This window comes from Marmota monax, unplaced genomic scaffold (assembly GCF_021218885.2).
Source record: "Marmota monax isolate L192 unplaced genomic scaffold, Marmota_monax_Labrador192_F-V1.1 WCK01_AAM20220418_F8-fsc00021, whole genome shotgun sequence".
In the NCBI taxonomy this organism is placed as follows: Eukaryota; Metazoa; Chordata; class Mammalia; order Rodentia; family Sciuridae; genus Marmota; species Marmota monax.
Genome location: NW_026695228.1, coordinates 19,081,895 through 19,104,772, shown reverse-complemented (window position 1 = coordinate 19,104,772; position 22,878 = coordinate 19,081,895). Strand labels below are relative to the sequence as shown.

At 47.8% G+C, this 22,878-nt stretch overlaps 2 protein-coding genes across 24 annotated transcripts in view; one reads left to right on the top strand and one right to left on the bottom strand.

Moving 5' to 3' along the window:
- The window catches only part of Map4 (microtubule associated protein 4), a 169,938-nt gene extending 149,970 nt beyond the window's left edge, over positions 1 to 19,968 (top strand). For 9 of the 17 annotated variants that reach the window (XM_046436413.2, XM_046436414.2, XM_058576740.1 and 6 more), the window contains 10 exons: positions 180 to 398; positions 3,837 to 4,011; positions 4,926 to 4,985; positions 5,087 to 5,376; positions 6,655 to 6,768; positions 8,921 to 9,013; positions 14,542 to 14,623; positions 15,464 to 15,576; positions 17,350 to 17,539; positions 17,664 to 17,902. In XM_046436413.2, coding sequence (XP_046292369.1) covers positions 180 to 398; positions 3,837 to 4,011; positions 4,926 to 4,985; positions 5,087 to 5,376; positions 6,655 to 6,768; positions 8,921 to 9,013; positions 14,542 to 14,623; positions 15,464 to 15,576; positions 17,350 to 17,539; positions 17,664 to 17,671 — 1,344 coding nt within the window. In that variant the 3' untranslated portion in view covers positions 17,672 to 17,902. Of the gene's footprint in view, positions 1 to 179; positions 399 to 3,836; positions 4,012 to 4,925; positions 4,986 to 5,086; positions 5,377 to 6,654; positions 6,769 to 8,920; positions 9,014 to 14,541; positions 14,624 to 15,463; positions 15,577 to 17,349; positions 17,540 to 17,663 lie in introns of all 17 variants that reach the window. The other 8 variants (XM_058576746.1, XM_046436420.2, XM_046436417.2 and 5 more) reach the window with 5 other exon arrangements.
- Positions 19,969 to 20,714: 746 nt separating this feature from the next.
- Dhx30 (DExH-box helicase 30) overlaps positions 20,715 to 22,878 on the bottom strand; it is a 35,135-nt gene continuing 32,971 nt past the window's right edge. For all 7 annotated transcript variants that reach the window (XM_046436406.1, XM_058576734.1, XM_058576736.1 and 4 more), the window contains 8 exons: positions 22,524 to 22,730; positions 22,350 to 22,431; positions 22,077 to 22,270; positions 21,801 to 21,960; positions 21,558 to 21,715; positions 21,358 to 21,461; positions 21,141 to 21,280; positions 20,715 to 21,041 (listed from right to left, as the gene is read on the bottom strand). In XM_046436406.1, coding sequence (XP_046292362.1) covers positions 20,788 to 21,041; positions 21,141 to 21,280; positions 21,358 to 21,461; positions 21,558 to 21,715; positions 21,801 to 21,960; positions 22,077 to 22,270; positions 22,350 to 22,431; positions 22,524 to 22,730 — 1,299 coding nt within the window. In that variant the 3' untranslated portion in view covers positions 20,715 to 20,787. The remainder of the gene's footprint in view (positions 21,042 to 21,140; positions 21,281 to 21,357; positions 21,462 to 21,557; positions 21,716 to 21,800; positions 21,961 to 22,076; positions 22,271 to 22,349; positions 22,432 to 22,523; positions 22,731 to 22,878) is intronic.

The window sequence follows — 22,878 nt, the reverse complement described above, 5'->3', positions numbered from 1 at the left end:
TTACTGAGCTCAGAAGAAAGGAATGCTAATTTTCAGTTGCATCAATCCTCATTGCTTATAATTTTACTTTGAATTGTGCAATTTATACTTTTTTAATTTGTTTTTATTCTTTTCTGTGTGTTTGATGTTGGTCTTTAAAAAAACCTTTTTAAATAAAATAAAAAATCATCAACCTAAAGCCTTTGGCCACCACTCAACCTGCAAAGACTTCAACATCGAAAGCCAAAACACAGCCCACTTCTCTCCCTAAGCAGCCAGCAGCTCCCACCACCTCTGGTGGGTCGAATAAAAAACCTATGAGCCTTTCTTCAGGCTTAGTACCAGCTGCCCCACCCAAACGCCCTGCTGCTGCCACTGCCAGGCCTTCCATCTTACCTGCAAAAGACGTGAAGCCAAAGGTAAGTAGTGACCCAAATACTATGCCTGTGTCCATGTCTCATAGGCTCTTGTTGCCACCGGATGATGGACTCAGACTGGTGGAATTAGGAAAAGACAAGGGGAAAAGAAGGGTACTTTGGAAAACAGTCCAGGGACCCAGTGATGCAGCCATAACACTCTGAAACCCTTTTATTCTTTTTATCTTTCCTTGCCCTGGTTGGAGGCAATATCCCATCTATGGTTGGAGGTAATCTACAATTGGTCCTCCTCCTTTGTCTCAACTAACTTCTCCTCATTCTTTACACTTATGTGCTTGTTAATTGGTTTCCCCTCCTCCACATATTAATCAGACTTTTGGTAAAATACCCCTGCCAAATTTGATTATTTTCTTTTCTCTTTAATCATCCTGCAGAAGAGAATTTTGCCTATTACTTCAGCAATATACTGGCTCTCTCAGCTGATCTCAGCATGTTCCAGCATCATGTGACAACTTAGTTTGCTTTTGGCATTAGGACACTTCTCACTTGGCTACTTCTAATATTTTCCAGTTTTCCAGGTCACCCACCCTCTTTATAACCCAGAAACCGGTCACATTTAGAGCCACAGTAGCTTTACAGAATTGTTCCAGGGAGAAAGTATGGGTGGAGGCTGTGGCTACCTTCCTTGAACTCTTGCTTTTTTGAAAAGAGCTTTTAGGTCAGCCTCATGATACTCTTTAAAAACATGGTGGCAAATAAGTTATCTTGTTAATTTAATCTTGTAAAGAAAACTGGTTAAGGGATGGGGATATTGCTTAGTGGTGAAATGCTTGCCTAGTATTTGCAAGGCTCTGGGCTTCATCCCCAGGATTGCAAGGAAGAGAGAAACAGAAAAAGGAAGGGAGGAAGAAGGAAAGGAAAAAGAAAAGTAAAGAAAGGAAGGAAAAAACAAATTTGGTAGAATTTAGGAATTGTAGTCTAGATTGAAACCCTTAAGAAATAAGAAATCCTATCATAGACTAGGAATAATAAAAGCTTAGAAAGCTTTTTCTCTGGTCCTCATTTACCCAGGGGGCAAATGTTTCTGGATCCTTAGAAACAATTTATGTAAGTATGAGATTAGAGGGAAGGTGACAGTATCCATAGTGCTACATCCTCCCTGAGGCTTCTGCGGAGCAAGAAGAGGGTATAAGGAGGAGGGAAGCTGTCAAGTGAAGTTTCACTCAATAATAATAATAATAATAATAATAATAAATGAATGTACTATTATTAGTTTTTTCATATCATAAATTTCTTTCTCTTTCTTAATTACCCACATAACACAGTATTAATATTTTAATTTTATAGTTGAGGATGCTTAACTTAACCTTCATTAAATCACCTTCCTAAAGTGTGTGCTGATAAGTAGTAAAGCCAGTGTTGGTCTAACTCCAGAACTGTCCTGGTACTCAGGGGCCTGTACAGCACTGTTTTATTATGGCTTTTATTTATTTTTTAACATAAGGATCAAGGAAAACTAAAGTATATAATTTCTACTTTGATTTAGACAGAAAGATTTATAGAAACAAACAAAGACAAAGAAAACTCTAGTCAGGAAAACAAATAGGTCTCTGATTCTGGCAGAGGAGAAAATATAAATTGAGAAACAGCAAAATAACTGCAGTTACAAAGTGCAGGCTGGTCCTAGAACTTGTTAAGGCAATGTTAAGAGATTGATGTCTAAAGGATGCTATATCCTTTTCGGCGGGGGAAGGGTCCTGGGGAGAGTTTTAGTCTGGAGGTGCTAAATCCCAATCCTTTTTTTTTTTTTTTTTTTTTTTCATTTTTTGTTGCCAGAGAGTGAACCCAGGTCCGCTTAACCACTGAGCAACATTCTCAGCCCCTTTTTATTTTGAGATAGGGTCTTCCTAAGTTGCTGAGACTGATCTTGAGTTTAAGATCTTACTGCCTCAGCCTCCCTGCTTGCTGGGATTACAGGTGTGCTCTCCTTTAGAGATCTCTATCCCAAGTAACTTGTACTAGTACATTTATGTAATCATGATTGCTTTTACTACTTCAATAGTAAAAGCAATCATGATTGAATAATAGTCATAATCTGTAAAGTTTGAAGAAGACCCCAGAGAGCATCTGGTTAGGGTCTTTAATTTTATAGCAATCAGAGGGAACTCCTCTGCAAAAAATCCTACAAAATGTACTCTACAGAGCTAGTAGCAGAACCAGTTCCTCTGATTCCATTTTTCAGGTTCTTCACACCATTGACCTGCATTGGCACACTCAGGCTGGATTTGATTGGATGCCAGCCTTTAATTTCTGTGCACCTCCCTAGCCGACTCGCCACTTAAACATTATCCTCCTTGTCTCCATGAACATCCTGCTCTCTCTCTGGCTGTTTCTCTTGTTTTAAAAACCTGGGCCCACTGTGTCTGTGGTTTGGCTTCCTCTCTTGAGTAACATGGTATATTTGCTTATCAAAATAATGTCTGTGCTGGGGCTGTAGCTCAGAGGCAAAGTGCTTGCTTAGCATGCGTGAGGCACTGGGTTTGATCCTCAGCACCACATAAAAATAAATAAAGGCATTCTGTCCATCTATAATAAAAATAAAAAATAAAAACTTAAAAAAAAAGTCTTTATCCCCTGTTCCTGTAGACAACAAGTTAAATTGATACTTTCCATTCCTCAGTAGTGATATGTTCCCAGCTTCCATGTAAGAGAAACTTGAGTGGCCCAGATGCTTTACATTCACCCTGAAGAAACTTTTCCTTCTGCTCTCAATTCCCAGCTGTGACACTAGTGCTTCTCACCCACTCTGTTGCCTGGGCCTGCCCCTTTCCATTGTCTCTGTTCAGAGATCTAGCATTCTCTATTCCCTGGTATTACATGTTCTCAAAGCTGGTCTTTAGTGATGCTCTTGTAATTTCTTTTATGTACATGTGCAAATAAAGCTCAGGAGGGACTCCATGATTTGTCTGAGAACATACAGTGAATTAGGGTCCACACTAGTGCTGCATCTCAGGCTTCTGACCTGGTTTGGTTGTAGTTTCTCCATCTGCAGCAGCCCTAACCTTCTCAGCATTCTCTGGGGGTATGTTAGCCAAAGGAGTGGCTGAATTTAGCTAAACAACACTTTTAGTTTTTGTTTTGCTTATGTGTTTATTTAATCTTGTCTAGTGAGGTACTTGTTTATAGTGGATTCTGTAGGCCGTGGCGTGATATACTTTGAGGATTGTTCATTCACACTGCCGTGAGGTAGTTTAACCTTGTTTCCTAACTTCAGATCATAGCATCCTAGGTGACCAACTTCTTACTTTGTCTGGAGGACTTTGTTCTTAGAGCTATGTATATTTTCCATTCAGTAGGTGTCATACCCATAGTGTCCTCCACCCCTATTCTCTGGTGCATGCTCACATAGAACCCTCTTGTGGTATTTCTTCTGTGATTCTTGCTGACCTGCAGCCCTTATTCCTGCTGTTCTATTTCTAGTCCGTTGCAGAGGCAAAGACTCCTGAGAAGCGGGCCTTACCATCCAAGCCCACCTCTGCCCCAGCCCTCAGACCTGGACCCAAGAGCACCCCAGCTGCTCCGAAAGCTACTGCAGCTGCCTCAGCTGCGCCAAGCAATAGAAGTCCCCCCATGCCACTGCCCAAACGGCCCACTAGTGAGTATTACCTGTGCCTCCTTCCCAGGAGAACCAGTGAGAAGGGGCCTTGTCCCCACACTAGCTACAGCTGGCACCACTGGCTGTGTGGACCTGCTTATGCCATTCCTCAGAGGGTGCACTGCTCAGTGGCAGCGTGATGGGCCTAGTTTCTTAACAGTTCTTGAGCATTGTGTGAGCTTAGCAGTTGCGTGTATTCAGAAAAATTTTGAGTGGAGGGTACTGTCATGAACTCCCAGGTAGAATTTATTGTTCCTTTCTTAGTGATTCCACAGCTCCCAGTATTTAGTTACCATCAGCTTATACGATGAGAAGAAACAAGCAATTCAGGGCTGAGAGTGTAACTCAGTGATAGAGTGCTTGCCTAGCGTTTACAAGGCCCTTTGGTTTTTAGCACCACAAAAGAACAAAAAGAAAATAAAAGAACCCAGTGCAGTGGCAAATGCCTGTAATTCCAGTAACTTGGAAGGCTGCGTCAGGAAGATAACAAGCCTAGGCCACTTAGTGAGGACCTGTCTCAAAATTTAAAAAGAAAGGCTGGAGATGGAGCTCATGGCTTGCTTAGTATGTGTGAGGCCTGTAGTTTAATCTCAAGTACAACACACAGAGGAACACAGAGAAGAGAGAAAGAAAGGAAAGGGAAATTCAATTTTATATATTGATGACCTTCTTGTAAGACCATATTGAAGACATTGTCAGGACTTCAGAGAAGAATAAGACACAGTGCCTTACCTTCTGAACTACATGGAGTTGAGGACTTTACAGGACTATCTAATTTACTATTCTATTCCAGAGACTAGCACAGTCCCTGGCTCAAAGTGGACATTTAGTAATTGTTGAAAGTGATAAACCTCAGCATCAGGTGAGCCATTCAGTAGGTCAGTTGGTTAAATGTTTTATTAATGTTTGTGCAGCCATTAAGACTGAGGGGAAACCTGCAGAAGTGAAGAAGATGACTGCAAAGTCTGCACCAGGTAACATCCCACCCCCACTCGGATCCCCACCTCTCTGTATCTTTACGATTCCCCTTTGCTCTCCCCATGAACCCTTGCTACCTCTCACTCCTACCTTGCAGCTGACTTGAATCGTTCAAAGACCACCTCCACCAGTTCTGTGAAGAAAAATACCACTCCCACTGGGGCAGCACCTCCAACAGGGGTGGCTTCCACTCGAGTCAAGTCCACTCCCACACCTCCCCGGCCTTCTACAACTCCCATGGACAAGAAGCCCACCTTAGCCAAGTCCAGCTCCTCTGCCCCCAGGCTGAATCGCCTGGCCACCAATGCCTCTATCCCTGATCTGAAGAATGTCCGCTCCAAGGTCGGCTCCACAGAAAACATCAAGCATCAGCCTGGAGGTGGCCGGGTGAGTTCAGAGAGCTTAAGGTTCTTGGCATGCTAGCCCTTGCTTCTCCACTGCCACACCCAGCCACCAAACAAGTGGGACTGTTAGGACATTGGATTCAGTGTCAGGGAATTTTAGCCTGGGCTCTGTAGTGGGCTTTACCCCAGCAGCAGGGAAGGGTGGACCCAGCTCTGAGCTTTCTTTTTGCATCTCAGTCAGAGGGGCTTCCAGTTCTTATGGTTGGGGTTTAGGTTTTTTGCTTGAAGGCAAAGGATTCTCCTGTTTTACAAAGGAAACAGAGGATCCCTCAGAGACCTTGAGGGTGAGAGACAATGATCTAAACCCAGGTTTTCCTGGTCTTACCCTGCACAATAAATGTTAGGCTAGGCAGAAGGCAGCCTGACTTGGGTGGAGTCTGTCTGAAAGAGGACTGAGGTGACCTCTTGTGGCCAGGATGAGTTATGCTACAAGCCTCTGGCTTTCCAAAACAACAGGATTATGCTGGGAGTACAGTTAAGGAAAAAGATAGCACTTCATTTCAAGAATGTTCTGGTTGTGTGGATTCCAGAACTGTGTGTTAACTGTTAGCAAGCATGGGTGCTCAATGTGTGGAAAAGTTGATATCAGAAGTCCATTTGAGACTGTTCAAGTCCCTGGAATAGTAACCTCATCTCTTATATTCTTACTGGCACTTAAACTGTACCATCATCATCCAGGGTACGATACTTAAATTCCTTCAATTCAGAGCTTAAAAATTGAGGAAGGAGGGCTGGGGTTGTGGCTCAGTGGTAGAGTGCTCGCCTAGCTCCTAGGCTGTGCTTTTCCCTATCTTTTTGCTCTTCTTAGGTTCAGAAGATCTTGAATAACTTGGTCTGTGGATTGAATTATTTTCTATTCAATTATATCTGAAGAATATGACACTTCCCGTCACCTGTGGCCTGGCAGCTCACTTAGGGTGTATCAGAACATTAGATGGAAGGACATCATGATTTGAAAAAACACACCTCATACACATTCAGGAGAAAATCACTAATTTGGTGTTCTCAGCCTTCCTTTGTGCCTTTTTTCTCCGAAAGTGGCATCTTGATCTCTTCCTCTGGCTGAGATTTTGGCCTGCAGCTTTTCCACTCAGAAATCTCTGGCTTGGTGTAGCCCAGGAAACGTGTATGTTCTTTCTAGGAACAAAGGTGGTGCTTCTACCTGGGGGCCTGGACTTGAGTTCCCTGCTGCCTTCTTTTCTTGGCATTTGGACTCTCATCCTCTTGGTTTGAAATTTGCCCTCCCTTTATCTCCATCCAGGCCAAAATAGAGAAAAAAACAGAGACAGTGGCTACAACTCGAAAGCCTGAACCTAACGCAGTCACTAAAGCATCCAGCCCCATTGCAAGTGTGCAGAAACCGCCTGCTGGGAAAGTGAGTTCTGTTTAGACTTCCCTCTGGGGAAGTAAAGATGGTTAACACTTTTCTTCCAGCATGAGTCATTTTCTCTTCTATTATACGTTTTTCCTGTCCTTGACTAGTTTCTACTTCTTTCCCATGTTCCTTCCTCTGCTTGATGACTCAGCCATCAGAAAGTTTTTTTTTATTATTCCTGAAAGCTAAGAGAGTGGGAGGCCATTAGCCCCTTGAGGACTATCAGCTCAGCTGAATAGAATGGATTTAAATGTTTTCAGTCACTTCCTTCACACTGACCTTGATCTGAAACCTATCCACTATGTGTAAAAACATACAGGACACCCAGGTTCTTTCTCATAAGACAGGGCACTGGTGATTTTCCAGTACCCAGAACTCTGCAGCCCATTCTCTAACTTGAATTAGAAGGCCTTTCTCATAAAACTGCTGAATGTGGAGATAGTTTCATTTGTCCTGATATTCCTCAGGTAACCTCTTAACTGAAATTTGCGATGCTCATCCCCAGTAAAAACCCACCTACGTCTAAGGAATAACAGCATCTCCTGGAGGGTAGAGGTTCCTTCCTCTATCTCCACACCCTGGAAGCAGGCCCCTCCGACCTACTGTGGGTGGGCCTCTCTGGCCAATGGATGCCTGGGCTTCAGCCCTTAGGGACCAAAAAACTCATACAGTGCATGTGTAGTAGAGAGGAGGTAAAGAAGGTTGTACCATGGCTTCTGGTCCCTGGCTCAGACAAGAGCTCATTCAGAAGTAGTTTTCTAACCAATTATTCATCGGTAAAGTTGTGAAGAAGGAAGACTGGGGTTGTAGCTCAGTGGCAGAGCACCTTGCCTGGCATGGGCAAAGCCCTGGGTTCGATCCCCAGCACCACAAAACAAACAAAAACGGTTGTAAAGAAAGCAAGAAATGACAAGGTATGCTGCGACAACCTATACAGGTTCGAGTTTCTCGTGGTGGGTTTCTGTATTCTGTGGGGAACTCTGCAGTCTGGGGGCTGCACCATTTGCACAAACCCTCCAGCTCTGAAGTAAAGGAAGGAAGCTGGCAAGTATTCCTTGTTTTTGTTTTTTTTGGGGGGGTACTGGAGATTGAACTTAGGGGTACTTGACCACTGAGCCACATCCCCAGCCCTATTTTGTATTTTATTTAGGGACAGGGTCTCACGGAGTTGCTTAGGGCTTTGCTAAGTTGTTGAGGCTGGCTTTGAACTGGAGATCTCCTGCCTCAGCCTCCCGAGCTGCTGGGATTACAGGTGTATGCCACCCAGCAACTATTCCTTCTCAAGAAGGCCCAAGAAGAATTCTTTGTTACAAACCTGAGAGCCAACACCTGTGTTGCTCATTTCCAGGGAACCATTTATATACAACGCAGTGGAATTGTGCATCTTTAACAGCCACCATTGAGCCTGTTCTCTTTGCACTTGAAACTCACAGGGCATAGGATTTAAGCATCTGGAAGATTCAAGAAACTGTTTTTACTCTCAAATCAAAAATAAGTCTAAACCTAAACCCCTGTTGCACTGTGTTTTCTCAAGCCCTTAGACAGATGGATTAAGTTTCTGCTGAAGCTGAAGTCTATGCTTCCCCAACGCCAATGTCCAAGTTTGTATACCCATCTTCATTCTTATATGAGTAGTGTCTTTCCTTCTGTTAGGATCAGATCTGTGCCCTGGTAGCCAGCTGCCAGTGCTTGTCAGAGCACTCTTTGCTTCCAAGGGTGAGTCTGGCTGTAGTAATTCCAGGGCTCAGATTCAAGGGGTGAGCAAGTCCAGAGGATCAGGACTCTGACAGAGTAGAACCAGTGACAGTATGCCCAGCTCATGGGGAAGGGGCATGCCAAGAATATGGATGGGTGGGTGTGGGCATAAGGGGCCTGCTGCTGTCTGGGCCTTGGGAGCCACAGCCCAGCTCTATAACAACCACGTAGTGCTTGTGCAACAACTGCTTATGTCCTCGTGTTGTTTGTTCACCTTTTCACTCTTTCTAATCCCTTTCCTGTGCTTTTCCACACTGTTTTGCCAAAGGTGGGGGCAGAGGTTTAACAGTAACTCTGTTGCTCATTGTGATCATATGTGGACTCACAGCCTGCCTTGTGTCAGATCTAACCAGCCCTCTCCCTTTGTGTTGTTTTTTTCTGTTCTCTAACACTCCAGGTCCAGATAGTCTCCAAAAAAGTGAGCTACAGCCATATTCAGTCCAAGTGTGGTTCCAAGGACAATATTAAGCATGTCCCTGGAGGTGGTAATGTAAGTATAAGCTCTGGCCAGTTGGTATCTGAGACATAGCCCACTGTGGGGAGCCCTGGGGAAGATTCAAGAAACTGTTTTTACCCTTGAATCAAAAATAAGTCTAGACTAAACCTAAGGACCCCCTGCTCTTACAGACAGGACCACAGTGGCCTGGCCTGGGGCTTTCTGCAAGAAGCAGTCCAGCCAATTGAGGGGAAACCTCAGGGCTCAGAAGTGTTTGGACTGGGTGTGTCCCAAAACATCATCCAGTGACATTCATGTGTCTCTTCTCACTCCAGTGGGTGAGAGGCTCTGGGTTTTTCCTCCACCTATGTCAGAGACCTAGTGTGAGGGGAATAGGCCTATTGACTCTATTGTATTTGTGCCTGGGATGCACAGGTCTGTGTACGTTTGTAGCTCCTGGGGAGTACCTACGCTGAGACAGGTATCCAGATCTTTACAAGGTCCATTCTTGAATCCTTGTCATTATAAAATCAGAGAATTAACATTTTCCTCCTACTCCTTCTCTGCTTTTTCATTTCTTTTATTATTCTACCTTCTCTCTTTATTTCCCTTCCTTTTAGAACTCTTCTTTCACTACCTTCTTTTCCCTTTTCACTTTCTACTCTTTCCTCCCATTTTTTTCTTTTCTAATCCCTTCCTTCTTTCGGTCAACTTTTTCTGCCTTTTCTTTTTGTCGTCCTTTCCTCTGTTCCATCAGAATACCTACCTTTTATCTTCTGCTGTCCTGTGCCAGCACTGTGATCTATGTTAGGGTCATAGGTGATTCCATGTACAAGGGAGCTTCTGATGCAGGGAGATACTGGGCAGTCTCATTTAGTATGTGAAGAAAATGCTGTGTTTTTTTCACTTCTCCCTGTGACAGTGCCTAGTTAAGCAGGATTCTGCAGGGCGGTGCCAGGGGCATGTCATGGAGCCATCCGCGGGTAGCCCTGCCCTCTCAGTTTCTCTTGTGTTCATTCGGTTCCTTCTCCTTACTGACCTGAGCTGGGTTAAGTTCTGTCCTGCTTCCCCTTTCCTTTTCCCACTCTGTGCCCTGCTCCTCTAATTATACCCATGGCCTACAAACAGCCACCAGCAGTTTTATTATGAGAAATGTGTCCCTAAAGCATTCCTTCTTGCCCCTGGCAATGCTCCCTTTCACAGGCTCCTCCTAGTCTTTTCTTCCCCAGCAACTCTTCCTGGTCTAGACTGAAGCAGTCTTTGACCAGACAGAGCCTGGCCAGCTGGTGTTGGCCACACATTAACCAACCTCGGGGTGGAGTCAGCTGTAGTGGGAGAGAATCAGCCTAGGAGCCCCACCCCCCACCCCCAGATAGGCATTGACACTAGCTTTTCCTCTTGGGTTCTTTGCCTGGGTAGAAACAGACCAAACAGTTATCCCAGTGAAATTGGTTCTCGTGTGCATGAGATGTGGACATTCATTTATACAAAATAAGAGCTCTGAGAGCAGTTATCAGTTAGTCAGCCCCATAATATATGTCCATGCTATATGTCCATGACTTCAAACAAGAGTTTTTTTGAGGGTAATTGTGCTATTTTATTTTTGTTTTGGTAGTGGTAACGGTCCTTTTTGTTTTTTAAGACAATGTCTTCCTGAGTTGCTTAGGCCCTCATTAAGTTGTGAGGCTGCCCTCAAACTTGGATCTTCCTGCCTCACTTCCTGAGTTGCTGGGATTACAGGTGTGGCTGAATGTGCTGTTGTAAAGCATTTTCATTTTAGGAGGCTTCCTTAGAGAAACTAAGGAAACTGCTTGTGAGCAGTGTCTCCAGGTGAGATGATGAAGGTGAATACACTGGTCACCAAGGACAGTAGAGTCCTTAGTTCCTCTACAGCTTTCTTTAGCCCCTCCTTAATGCCACCCTAAACAAACATGTCATTTAAAAATGGTGGACTCACCGTGTAGTCCTAACAGTATGTTCCCAATAATAAACATACCCACAAGCACGGCGCAGTGGTGCATGCCTGTAATCCTAGCAGCTTGGGAGGCTGAGGCTGAGGATCCAAGTTCAAAGCCAGCCTCAGCAACTTAGCAAGGCCCTTAGCAACTCAGTGAGACCCTGTCTCTAAATAAAATGTACAAAAAAGGGCTGGGGATATGGCTCAGTGGTTGAGCACTTCTGGGTTCAATCCTCAGTACCAAAAAAAAAAAACAACATACACACACATACATAGAGTTACTGCCACAATGAGAGACTTGGAGCAAGATTCCAGTTAGTCCTCCTCACTACAAACAAATATCCCTTGATGAGAGCCAGGGGACTTCAGGGGAATGGAGAACGTGATGTGTTCATGTATTGAATATACCAGCCTTCTTCTGTGGATGTTCCCAGTTTAAGATCTTATGGCAGCCTTGGTTCCATTTCACCCTTAGGCAGAAAATGGGTGCCCAGACCTGTTGGCAGCTGACTTCCACAGCATACTCTGGGATCTGTGTTAGGCCTGCAGATTCTCACAGAGTGGTGCATCCTGAGGAAACATACAGATAGAAAGAGGGGCAGTGGATGCCGTGGCATATGAAGAAGGTGTCCTTCAAAAGACAGACATGGCTTTGCTGGCTGTCAGGCTTCCCTAAGGAGGGCATACTTGGGCCACCCTGGGAAGGAGGCATACATCTTAGGCTAGAAAGAGTACATGCTTTGGAAGCTAGAGCACAAGGTAGAGGTGAGTAGCCAGGGAAGGAGAGGAGCTGTATCTTAGAGGTGGTGGACCTTGTTAACTAAATGGGCTAAGTTAAGCTTTTTAAAACTTTTTATGGAAAATTTTTATATTTTATTATTTTTGAATCCAGGAACACTTTACCACAGAGCCACGCCCCTATCCTTATTTTAGTTTTTATTTTGAGACAGGGTCTTGCTAAATTGCTGAGGCTAACCTCGAACTCTTAATCTTCCTGTCTCAGCCTCCTGTGTAGCTTGGACTACAGTTGTACACCACTACACTTGGAAATTTTCAAACATACAAAAATAGAAAAAAAAAATGGCAAAATGAGCTTGATATACAAGTTAGGCTTTGTTTAGTGTTTTCATGGCCAACACTGGGTGACTGGTGTTTGCCCACCCTAGTTATTTGGATGCCAATCCTAGATATATCACTCAACTAAAAATATTTTATTGTATAAGTTTAAAAGATAAGGACTCCTAGGGCTGGTTTGTGGCTCAGTGGTAGATCATTTGCCCAGTATGTACAAAGCACTGGGTTCGATTTGCAGCACTGCATATAAATAAATGAATAAAATAAAGGTTTACTAACAACTAAAAAAAATATTTAAAAAAGATAAGGACTCCTTAGGCTATATTGAGATAAATGGGGCATCATGGTATATACCATAATTCCAGAGACTCAGAAGGCTGGGGCAGGAAGATCACACTTTCAAGGCCAGCTTCAGCAATGTAGTGAGACCCTCAGCAACGTAGCCAGACCCTGTTTCAAAATAAAAATAAAAGAATGCCCCTGGGTTCAATCACCAGTACCCTCCCTAAAAAGAATGCCTCTGTCCCTCCTGTGAAGACCAAGAGTGGGGAGCTATGTGAATGTGGACTCCATGGCCCTCTCTCTGAGTTGGCCGTGTCTGCCCCTGACAAATATAAACAAGAGACTTTTTCCCAACCCAGACAAAGTATTTACTGCCGTGATTTAGCCACCAACTCCATAGCTGGGGAGTTTCACCTCCTGGGAGCACATATTTAGGGGGGAGTGCATAGAATGTGTCATAAACCCCATCCTCGTTGGAGATATGAATATATATAAATATCTGTGGAATTAACCATGGCCCAAAGAGAAAAGAAGAATTTTTTTTATCTGGGCAAAACTTCAGCTTTTGGGGAAAGATAAGTAAAGTAGAGGCTGTGTGTTTGCGCAGTGGCTGCTTCTCTGTATTTGATGTGGCATGGGTGAAGTAGTTACTCTACAGTTCACATTGGTGACCCTTCAGAGACGGTGTGTGGAGAGAGGGAGTGAGGCTAGAACCTGGGAAGGCTGTGGAGAAGGGTGGGAAGGAGAATGTGATGGCCTACAAGGGGAGGAAAAACACGAGCAGAGCTCCAGAGGCAAGGGCAAGAAGAGCTCAGGCAAGCGACCATACAGGTAGTGACTGCTAGACCCCAGGCTGTGGGTAGAAGTATAAAAATACAGCAGTCACCGTGTCTTTCCTCCTGGAACACAGTGGAGGACATGCTTCCTGACACTGAAGAAAGAAAGACAAGCCCTAAGAAAGTAGCTACCTGTCTAACAGATTGTTCAACCAAGATGGTGTGGCACCTGCTTGCAGAGCCCAGAGGGCCACTGCATGAAAGAATTGATCATATTGGAAAACCAGGCTCTTCTTCAGTCCTGGGGCTACTCTGAGAAACCCTGAACTCCTCGTCAAGGAACATTGAAAGTACTCCTTGTCTGTTAATATTGTTTCCTATATTGACTCAAAGATGTGCCATCAGTCCCAGTACTGAGATGCTTTTCCAAGGCTCCTGATGGACAGGCATGGATAAAAGTCTGATGACCATCTTAAAAGCAGAACCAAGTGTAGAGGACATCCAAACCAGTCTCCAACCCAGGGCATATCTGTTCCATGATTCATTTGGGATGAATAACTTTATAAGGCACTTCATCCTTTCAATTATTTACCAAACATGGACAGATAATCAGCTGAGTAATAGACCCTGTGTGGAGGCTTGCATGGAGCAGAAAACATATCAAGCATAGCACAGCATCTCAAAAACAAGCAACAACAGTAACAACAACAACAAAAATAAATACCTGAAAACAGTCTCAGTCTTTGACCATGTGGCCAATCTTCTGGGAATCTTGCCCAAAGGAGATATCAAGAGTCACAAACACTTTGCATTTGCAAAGATATTAACTGCTGCCATGTTTATAGAAGTGGAAAATAGGCAGTGGCCTAAATGGTCAATATTAGGAATAGGGTTCAGTTTACACAGCATGTTACAGCTTGTTCCATGGCATTTCTTTGCATTTACTATCTTTCTTGGGAAACTACTGACGACACAGAGTTGGTACTTGCAGAATCATATGGGGTTGTTTGTCAGCTGCAGGGAAGTGCATTGCAAAGAACTGGAAGGAAGTATGCCAAAATGTTACTCCGGTTCTCTGGGTGAGGAATAGATGGGTAAGATTTTGAGGTGAAACAAAAGGAACATTTCAAGAGAGTTTTAATGTTGGCTTTTGAGCCAACATTTAGGAAGTAGAGCCATTTGAAGGGTGCCCAAATGGTCTGCAGGGAAAACTGAACATGTTTCTGTGTTAGAGAGAGACAAAAAAAAAAAAAAAAACCAGTAGTCTGGTCTCTGGGATGTGATCAGAGATGAAGAGCAGGGCCCCAGGATAAATTGAAGGCTCTTTTAAGCACTTTGGGACCCTGTCCTTGAATAGACAGCCGGGGATTTACAACGGCGGGGCGGGGGGGGGGGGACCTTGGCTGTGGGAAGATGATGAGGGCAGTATGGGTTTGGCCCTAACATCATACCCTCTCTCTGAGGTAGTAATTTCTTCCTTTTCTTCTCCCTAGGTTCAGATTCAGAACAAGAAAGTGGACATCTCTAAGGTCTCTTCCAAGTGTGGGTCCAAGGCTAACATCAAACACAAGCCTGGTGAGTGGAATCTTTGTGCCCACGGACACTCTCCAAGCAGATGGTCCTGCCATGGGTCTGCTGCTGCCTCTGGCTGGGGAGGTTTCCCGCGATGAAGACTCACAGAGCCAACTAAATATTCTCATCCTGTCCCTGTCATTCACTAACTTGGTGGCGACTTTGAGCAAGGGACTTCTCTTTTCCATCAGCTTTAGTGCCTGCCTCAGAAGGGATTATCAGAACCCCTGATAGAACATTCATGTCAATTCATGGAGGCTCTAGCTGAGAAATGCCACCTGGAAGGGTTAGGTCAAGGGAGTTACCACCCTGACAAGAGAATCACAGGCACTGTTGTCTGGGCCACTGTAGTGAGTTCGCCCTGCAGTCTGTGTTCTGCATGCCAAGCACCAGGCCTGGTCAGAGCTGTACAGGCTGCAGCCTGGCACTGTGGGTGTGGATGAGGATGGCTGTCCCTCCCTGATGGAGAGTATCTCAACCCTACTCAGTAAGAATAGCCCTATTATGGGACTGGGGTTATTTATGGCTCAGTGGTAGAGTGCTCGTCTTGCATGGGTGCAGCACTGGGTTCAATCCTCAGCACCACATAAAAAAAATAAATAAAGTAAAGGTATTGGGTCCGTCCACAACTAAATACACACACATACACACACACACACATATACTTTTTTTTTTCTTTTTAAGAAAAAAAGAATAGCCCTATTATGACAAGCCTGTTCACGGGGCCTCCTCAGAGCCACCCAGGAGCAGGTTACATTTTCTCCATTTCTAGACTGGGCACATAGCTAGATTGCTGTTTCAGTTCTCCACCTGCTTAAGTGATCAATTCCTTTCTGATTCCAGGTGGGGGAGATGTCAAGATTGAAAGTCAGAAGTTGAACTTCAAGGAGAAGGCCCAGGCCAAGGTGGGATCCCTGGATAACGTGGGCCACCTGCCTGCGGGAGGTGCTGTGAAGGTAGCGAGTGGGTCACTGAGGGAACAAAGCTGGGGAGGGGGGTGACTGTGCAGCTAGGATCAGGGTCCAGGCAGGTGGGCACCTGTCACCGCCCCTCAGTCTCTTCAGGAGTCATATCTTCACCTACACTATTGCTGTTTTCCCATCATCCACCATCAGTCCTGAGCAAGGCAGGAGAGGTGAAGAGGCCCAGCCACCTCTCACCTGTCAGCTGGTGGCAGAACCTTGCCCATGGGAGCTGTGGCCTGCCTTATGGAGCCCAACCCAGCCGTTTTCACATGACACACAGTTGCCTGCTTGTCTTATGGAGGGGGATGCGGTATCTGCTCCATGTCAGGTTCTATTCTTGGCCTGGGTGCAAGAGTCTGCGTTTCCAGCTGCCAGTGACAGCAGATCTGGCGTGACCTTGGACCCTGCCTCTGGATGGTCTGCTCAGGTCACCTACCCAGGGCTCTGGGAGAGAACTCAGGTGGCAAATCTCCCTTCTTCAGCACTGGCCAGGCCTCTTCTCTCTTCCTGCCCTCTCCTTTCTCCTCCCTCCCTCCTTCCACTGTTCCATGAGACACTATGTGTGCCCTAGATGGTGTCTGTCCTTTGTTCCAAGACATGGGTGGATGGGGGACCTTGGGAGCAGTGTCCTGCAGGCTTCCAAGCAGGAGGATGCTGCCTCGATTCAGGGAAAGCTGAGCAAAGGGCAGGGGTGAGAGTGACTGCTCTGGCCATCCCTCCCTCTGTGTCTGCGAGCCTGTGCTGGTCCATGCCCAGCCCACCCTTCCTTCCTTTCCATCCAGATTCCAGGCCCACTCGGGTTCAGTGAACATTTCGGGGGAGGGTCCTTGCTGAGGATGCTGTTCCAGTCTTCTTCTGAACCAAGTCTGTCTCAGTGGGACATTAATTGAGGTTTGGCCTCTTGTTCAAGGCCACATAGCCAGCAAATGTAGACTATTATTCAAATTTGGGTCTTTCTGACCGTAATCCTTATGTTTTTTTTTTTTTTCAGTTGTATCCCTTTATTATTTCTGGCATTATTTTTCTAACATGTGGACCTGTTTTTTTCTCTGTTGTGATTAAAAACCAAATAGAAGTCTCCATTGTCACTTTTTGGGCACTCTGGGACACCAGTGTTCAAGCTCACTGGTGCCTCCCACTGTTGTTCCCTCTTTTGTACTTTATCCCCACCAAGTGTTCAGTGTCCCCCAGATTTCCTCTTTCTATGATGCTGTTCGAGTCCCCAAAGCCTCCCTGGCTCACACTTCCTTGTGTCCAAGGGCCCCAGAATGTGCCCAACACAGAAGAGGCTGTATATCGGGGGATGTGACCACATAAATGAGCAGGCAGGTCCCGATGGGCTGCTGAGCACCCTCCTGTGCATGCTATGCAGGGCTGGTCTGGGATTGTGGAGGATCAGAGGTGGCAATGCAGTATCCCCTCTTCCCAACCAAGTCCAGGCCCAAGCTCCAGGTCACCCTTTCCGGCTTGCTGCTGTTTGTCCTGATAGCCCTTTTTATTTGATGCTGGCCTTAGTGGGAAGTCTAGCCTCAGAGAGGCTTCATAAGGCCCTGTGCTCCACAGGGGGGCTCCCAGGGCATATCACCAGACCGCTGGGTTGGGTGGGGAGCGGCGGGCAACCATCCAGATTCTCCAGGTAACTGTGCCTTGAGCTTGAACCAGTGGGTGCCGGGCAGTGGGGCTGTGTGTGAGACCCTCCACCATCACCCATCTCACTCCCTCCCCGACTGACCCCACATTGTCTCCCCCACTGTTTCATTGTAGACTGAGGGCGGTGGCAGCGAGGCCCCTCCGTGTGCGGGCCCCCCTGCTGGGGAGGAGCCGGCCATCTCTGAGGCAGCACCTGGAGCTGGCGCCCCCACTTCAGCCAGTGGCCTCAGTGGCCACACCACCCTGTCGGGGGGTGGTGACCAAAGGGAGGCCCAGACCTTGGACTGCCAGATCCAGGAGACAAGTAAGTGGCTGGGCTCGGCCTGAGGGCCTGCCAGGGGCCCTGCCACTGGCTGAAAATTGAAAGTCCTTTGTTTTTTGACTAGAGTGTGGCCTAAATTTTAACACAGTAACCTTTTATTTTCCAGGCATCTAATGATGACATTCTGGTCTCGTCTTCCGTCTCCCCTGTGTTCCTCCTCTTGTCTCCCCCATTACCCTCCCCCTTCCCTCCTCCCGTGTCACTGCAGATTGAGACCTACAGGCTGACGTTCCGGGCAAACGCCAGGGCCCGCACCGACCATGGGGCCGACATTGTCTCCCGGCCCCCCCACTTCCCTGGCGGCCCCAGCTTAGGCTCCCGGGCCCTTGGCTCCCTTTCCCGGGCTCTGTACTAGACCCATGAGCACCTGGGTGCTAGGCAGCCCTCTAGGCCCCTGCCCTCCTGCGTCGCTTGCCCAGGGCAGCAGCAGTTCTGCCCACACACCTCCTTCCGCTCTCTCCCAGGGCCCAGCTCCTGGGTTCGCTCCTGTCCATCACTGCACCACTACTCCATGGAGAAGGTGGGAGGGGAATGGGGTGGGTTGGGGTCCCATGGGATCTAGGAGGGGGAACCGGATTCCAACCTCCTTTGTTTGGGTTTTCTGGACCAAACCCAAAAGAAACTGACATACCGTCCTGTCCCTTCTCCTTTGGTCAACCTGGAGGGAAGAGTAGAGGTGGATTCTGTGATGGCCGGGCACTGACTGCATCCTCTGGAGTCTGCTAAGCCACTGCCTCTCCCTTTGACCCCCACAATGGCACCTACCATGCAGGTGGTGCCTGCCCTCTTGCTGCCCTGCCCCAAGTTAGTTAGGGGTTGGTGCTGCCTGTCCCGCTGCTTACCATACCTGCCTAGCTGCTGTCACACTTTTTATTCTTTTTCCTAGTAACCTATAAATTGGTGGAGTAGTTTTGCAGGTTGAAGCCATGTGTAAATGAGAGTCCTCAGTAGGTGTTAAAGGAAACAGGGAGGGGAGATGATCCTAAGCCTCCACCCAGGAGGATATCAGGTGTTGGGGGCGCTCAGGGCCCTTGAGACACTGTGGGCAGGGAAGTGAGGTGTGGTGCTGCGGCCTGGTGAACAGGGCAGGCATACTTGGGCTAGTCAGTGTGGACTGGTTGTGTTGGTGTTTTGTGTGTATGCTGCTTTTCTTTTCTAACCAAGAGGCTGGTTTTGGCATCTGTCTTGTTCCCTGGGATCTGGTGGTCAGCTGTGGAATGCAAAGCTAATGCTGGAGAAACGGGAAAAAAGTCATGGAGGTCAAAATCCTTTAGGTCTAGGACACTCAAGCCCTCATGTCCAGGGAAGCCTGAGATGTCCAAAGCTCATATGGACAGTGGGGAATCAGGTCTGAAAATTTAAAAAGTAAAAGGCATGAGAATGAGCCATTCCACTTCCCTTCTAACCTGACTGGAGAGGAGCGGGGAGAGGCTGGAGAGCCCAGCCTGTGGAGGGGTGGCCAACCCAGCTGGGCCCACCTGTGGGATGGCTGCAGTGAGGAGAAATCCCGGGAATTGTATTGACATGATTCTTATTGCACTTGTATTTTTTGTATTAAAAGTTTGCATGGTTTCTAATAAAGGATTAAAACATAAGTTTGTAGTGAAGTGGCCTGGGCTTTTCCATGGGTTTCTCCTCTGGGGGGCATTTTCTGCTGTGCAGACTTGCCTCAGGAGGCTGGCCCAGACTTGGCCCCTCTGGCCCTGATCTTGAACTCCACAGTCTCCACCTGTGCTCCTCACATCCCCTTAGGTTCAAATCGAATTTTATCTGCACGTAGAGGGAGTGAGTTGCTGGGCCTGACGATCCTCTCCAATTCTGAGGCAGCTGTGTCTTTGGGAAAGCTTGACATCAGATCCTCAGCTTCCCGAGCACATGCCAAGAAATTGCACAGGCCTAGTGGAGAAAGTGTAGCCCAAGGCATGAAGGTGGAATTTCTTCCCCAGCTGTCTGCTGAGTGCTCTAAATGTGCCAGGGGCTGTAGGACACCAGTGTTTTCTCAGAAAGATGAAATTGGGGTGAAGGAAGTGATGCGTGCTGGGCCTGAAGGTACCTGGGACCTTGAGGATGCTGAGGTTGACAACAGCCTCTGGGTCCTTTTAATCCCTTTCATCAAGGATTGGGGAGGAGGCAGACCAACTGGAGAGCTCTCTAGGTAGGACACATGAGTAGTCAGTGTTCCTGTTTGGTCCCAGCTCCCTTGAAGAATCCTACAAGCCGGAGAACCTGAGAAGGCTGGCCTGACAAGATGGGGACCAGAGGCCCCTGTGTGATGTGTACTACTACTCTGCAACCATCTAGGGATGGGACAGTTCTGGAATACTTTCCAATTTGCTTATGGCTCAGCCATTACCCCTGTCTGTGTTGTATTGATTTTAAGAGTAAATAAAGCTGCGTGATGTCCCACCAAATAGGTCCCGTGTTGCTTGTCTTGGTTTGTACCCAATGCCCATCTCATCCCATGTCAAGGTCCTGATGTGCAATGCACTGTGTCCCCTTTGCATGGTTTCTAATAAAGGATTAAAACATACATTTGCAGTGAAGTGGCCTGGGCGTTTCCACGGATTTGCTCTGTGCTTGCAACAGGGTTGCCATACCACCCAAGGAGGTGCCTGGGAAGGAGCTGCTCAACACTCTAAACCTACAAGTACAGTGACCATCTGACAAACTCCCCATAGTGTGGGTACTCCTACGATCAGGAGTCAATAGTGGGTCTCCCCAAGCAGTTAGAGCTGATTGACAGCACTGACTGGGAGCTCATCTTGAGAGGGGTGGAAAGCACCAAGCCCTAACAGACAGTTCCCAAGACTTGAACCACAGCCAGCTTGCCCCTGTAAACATCTTTGAGCCTCACCCTTTCATACCTTTTTCTTGGTATAGGGACTGAGCCCAGGGGCACTTAACCACTGCGCCACATCCCCAGCGCCCCCCACCCCCCCTTTTTTCCCCAAATTTTGAGACAGGAGCTCACCAAGTTGTTTAGGGCACTAAGTTGCTGAGGCTGGCTTTGAAGTTGTGATCCTCCCACCTCAGCCTCCCAAGTCACTGGGATTGCAGGTAAGCGCCACTAGGCCCAGCCATACCTTCATTCATGTAGGGAACTGTTGCCCACAATGGAGAGTGCTGAGGCCCAGAGAGAGGAGCTGATAAGCAATACTCACAAGGGATAAATAGAACTTTATTTTAAATAAACATTTGCACTCTGTACATAGCCCCAGCGGAAGAGGGGCTCAGTCATCAGCTGTCTTGCGCACGTCAAAGCTGCCACAGGGTCCTCGCAGCAGTTCTGCCAGCAGCGCAAGCAGCTGCCCATGCTCCTGCTGCACAGTGGGTGGAAGTGCAGCCAGCTCACTGCGCAGGCTCCGCTCCACCATGCGGCCCAGGGCCCGTCGCAGCTCCCTCAGCAGTCGCACCGTTCGAGAATCACCCTCTAGCCGCAATAGGTCACTGTCACACAGGGAGATGGTGGCCCGGCGCCCATCATCTGGGTGAAGGGAGGAGACAGTGGGGAATTGATGTGAAGCCAGGCCTCTGAGAACATGGAGCCTGTGAAGGAGCAGGGGCCAGAAGCTGAGGTACCTACCACGGACATGGACATCCCCATCTGTCAGCAACAGCACAGCCAGTGGGTGCACCTGGGAGGAGTCCCGGACAAAGACACTGCCATTGGACTTGACAGCCATGAAGTACGTCAGCCAGCGGCTCCGTAACCGTGTGGCCTCCCTAGGGAACACAGGGCTGGGTGAGGCCACCCTTCTGGCCTTTCCCAGCTGCCCTGTCTAGTCCTGCCTGCCCCCCACCTGTTGATGGTGGACTTGTGCAGCAGGATGTTGCCAGATTTGGTCCTGTAGGTAACACTGTTGGGCTTGAACTTCCCCTGCCGGGTCACCTTGCCCTGCCTCACCTACAGGGAAGGAGGAAAGAACAGATGGGCTTGAGCTAGGAGCAAGCAGATGGGAAAAGAGGCTGAGAGCTGCTCAACTGCTTCTGAAAGAAGTACCTGGATGAGGTTGGGGTAGAGGCCGGCCATCAGCACACCCTTCACCAGCTCCTCTTCCTCACTGTACTCATTGCACTGGGCAGAGGGCAGCGTGCAGTCCGAAGGCTTCCCCACCAGGAAGGCCTCATAAATGTTCTCTGAGAACTGCTTGATGAGCCCTGGGGAGGCAAGGTGCTGAGTGAACAGAGGTTCCTGTCACAAAGTTGGGAGGGGGAGTTACCAGGTGCGGGGGCTGGGGCTGACCATGGATGAAGCGCAGGCTGGGTGCATAAAGCAGGTTTTCCTCCAGGTAATTTTCCCGGGAAGTACGGTCTTGCCAACGCAGCACCTCCTCCCAGCCAGCCACAGCCCGCACAAAGGCCAAGTGATCACTGCCGCTGTCGTGGCTCAACAGCGCCTTCACCTAAGAGGAGAGAAAGTACTGGGGTCACAACAGGGGCCAAAGGTCACCTCAGGACAGCAGGTGATAAAGGGTTGGATGGGACAGCCAGACAACTACAGGACGGGACTAGGTCTAACCTTGTCCACCTCGGCCCGATTCTGCAGGCTGCTACTGAAGGGGTCCCGGGTGAGGCAGGAAACAACCACCAGCAGTGGGTGCAGGCAACGGAAGATGGCTGCCAGTACTATGGCCTTGGCCAGCCGGGGGTCAGTGGAGATGTGGGCCAGGCGCTGTCCCAGGGTGGTCAGGTACTCCCGCTGGTCCAGCACCCCTGCAACAGTTCAGCTGTCAGTCCTACCCAAAGTCACTCACAGTCCAGCCCAGCCTTGTCTGGCCCAGCCTACACTCACCGATCTCCTGGAGCAAAATAACAGCTTCATCTACAGCCTTGATATTTGGACTGTCCACGGCCTTGGAAAGGAATTCCACTGCCTACAGAAAAAACAAGCCAGAATCCGCATAAGTCTGCATCTTTCCTGCCCCTTTCAGAGTCCAGTCCTCGCCCAGCCCTGCCTCTGCCGCACCGTCTTCTCAGGCATGTGGATCTTGGCTTGCAGCACCAGGTTTTCAAGAGGTGTGCGCAGGATTTCTGGCACTTGGAAAGGAACCATTTTCTCTAGCCGGCTCCGAGGGAACAAGTGGTAGGCAAAACCTGACTGGCAGCGGCCTGCCCGACCCCGGCGCTGGATCACATTGGCTCTTGACACCCATACAGTCTCAAGGCAGGACACCTGGGGAAAGGGACAAGTGAGAAGCCATAGGCTTTCCTCGGTGTTTTCCTGCTTCTCAAATACCCCCACTCAAGGCCCTCTCACTATAGGGACACTGAGATCCTTTGGCCTTCTCAAAACATACAGGTATAAAGTGCATCAGTCCTAA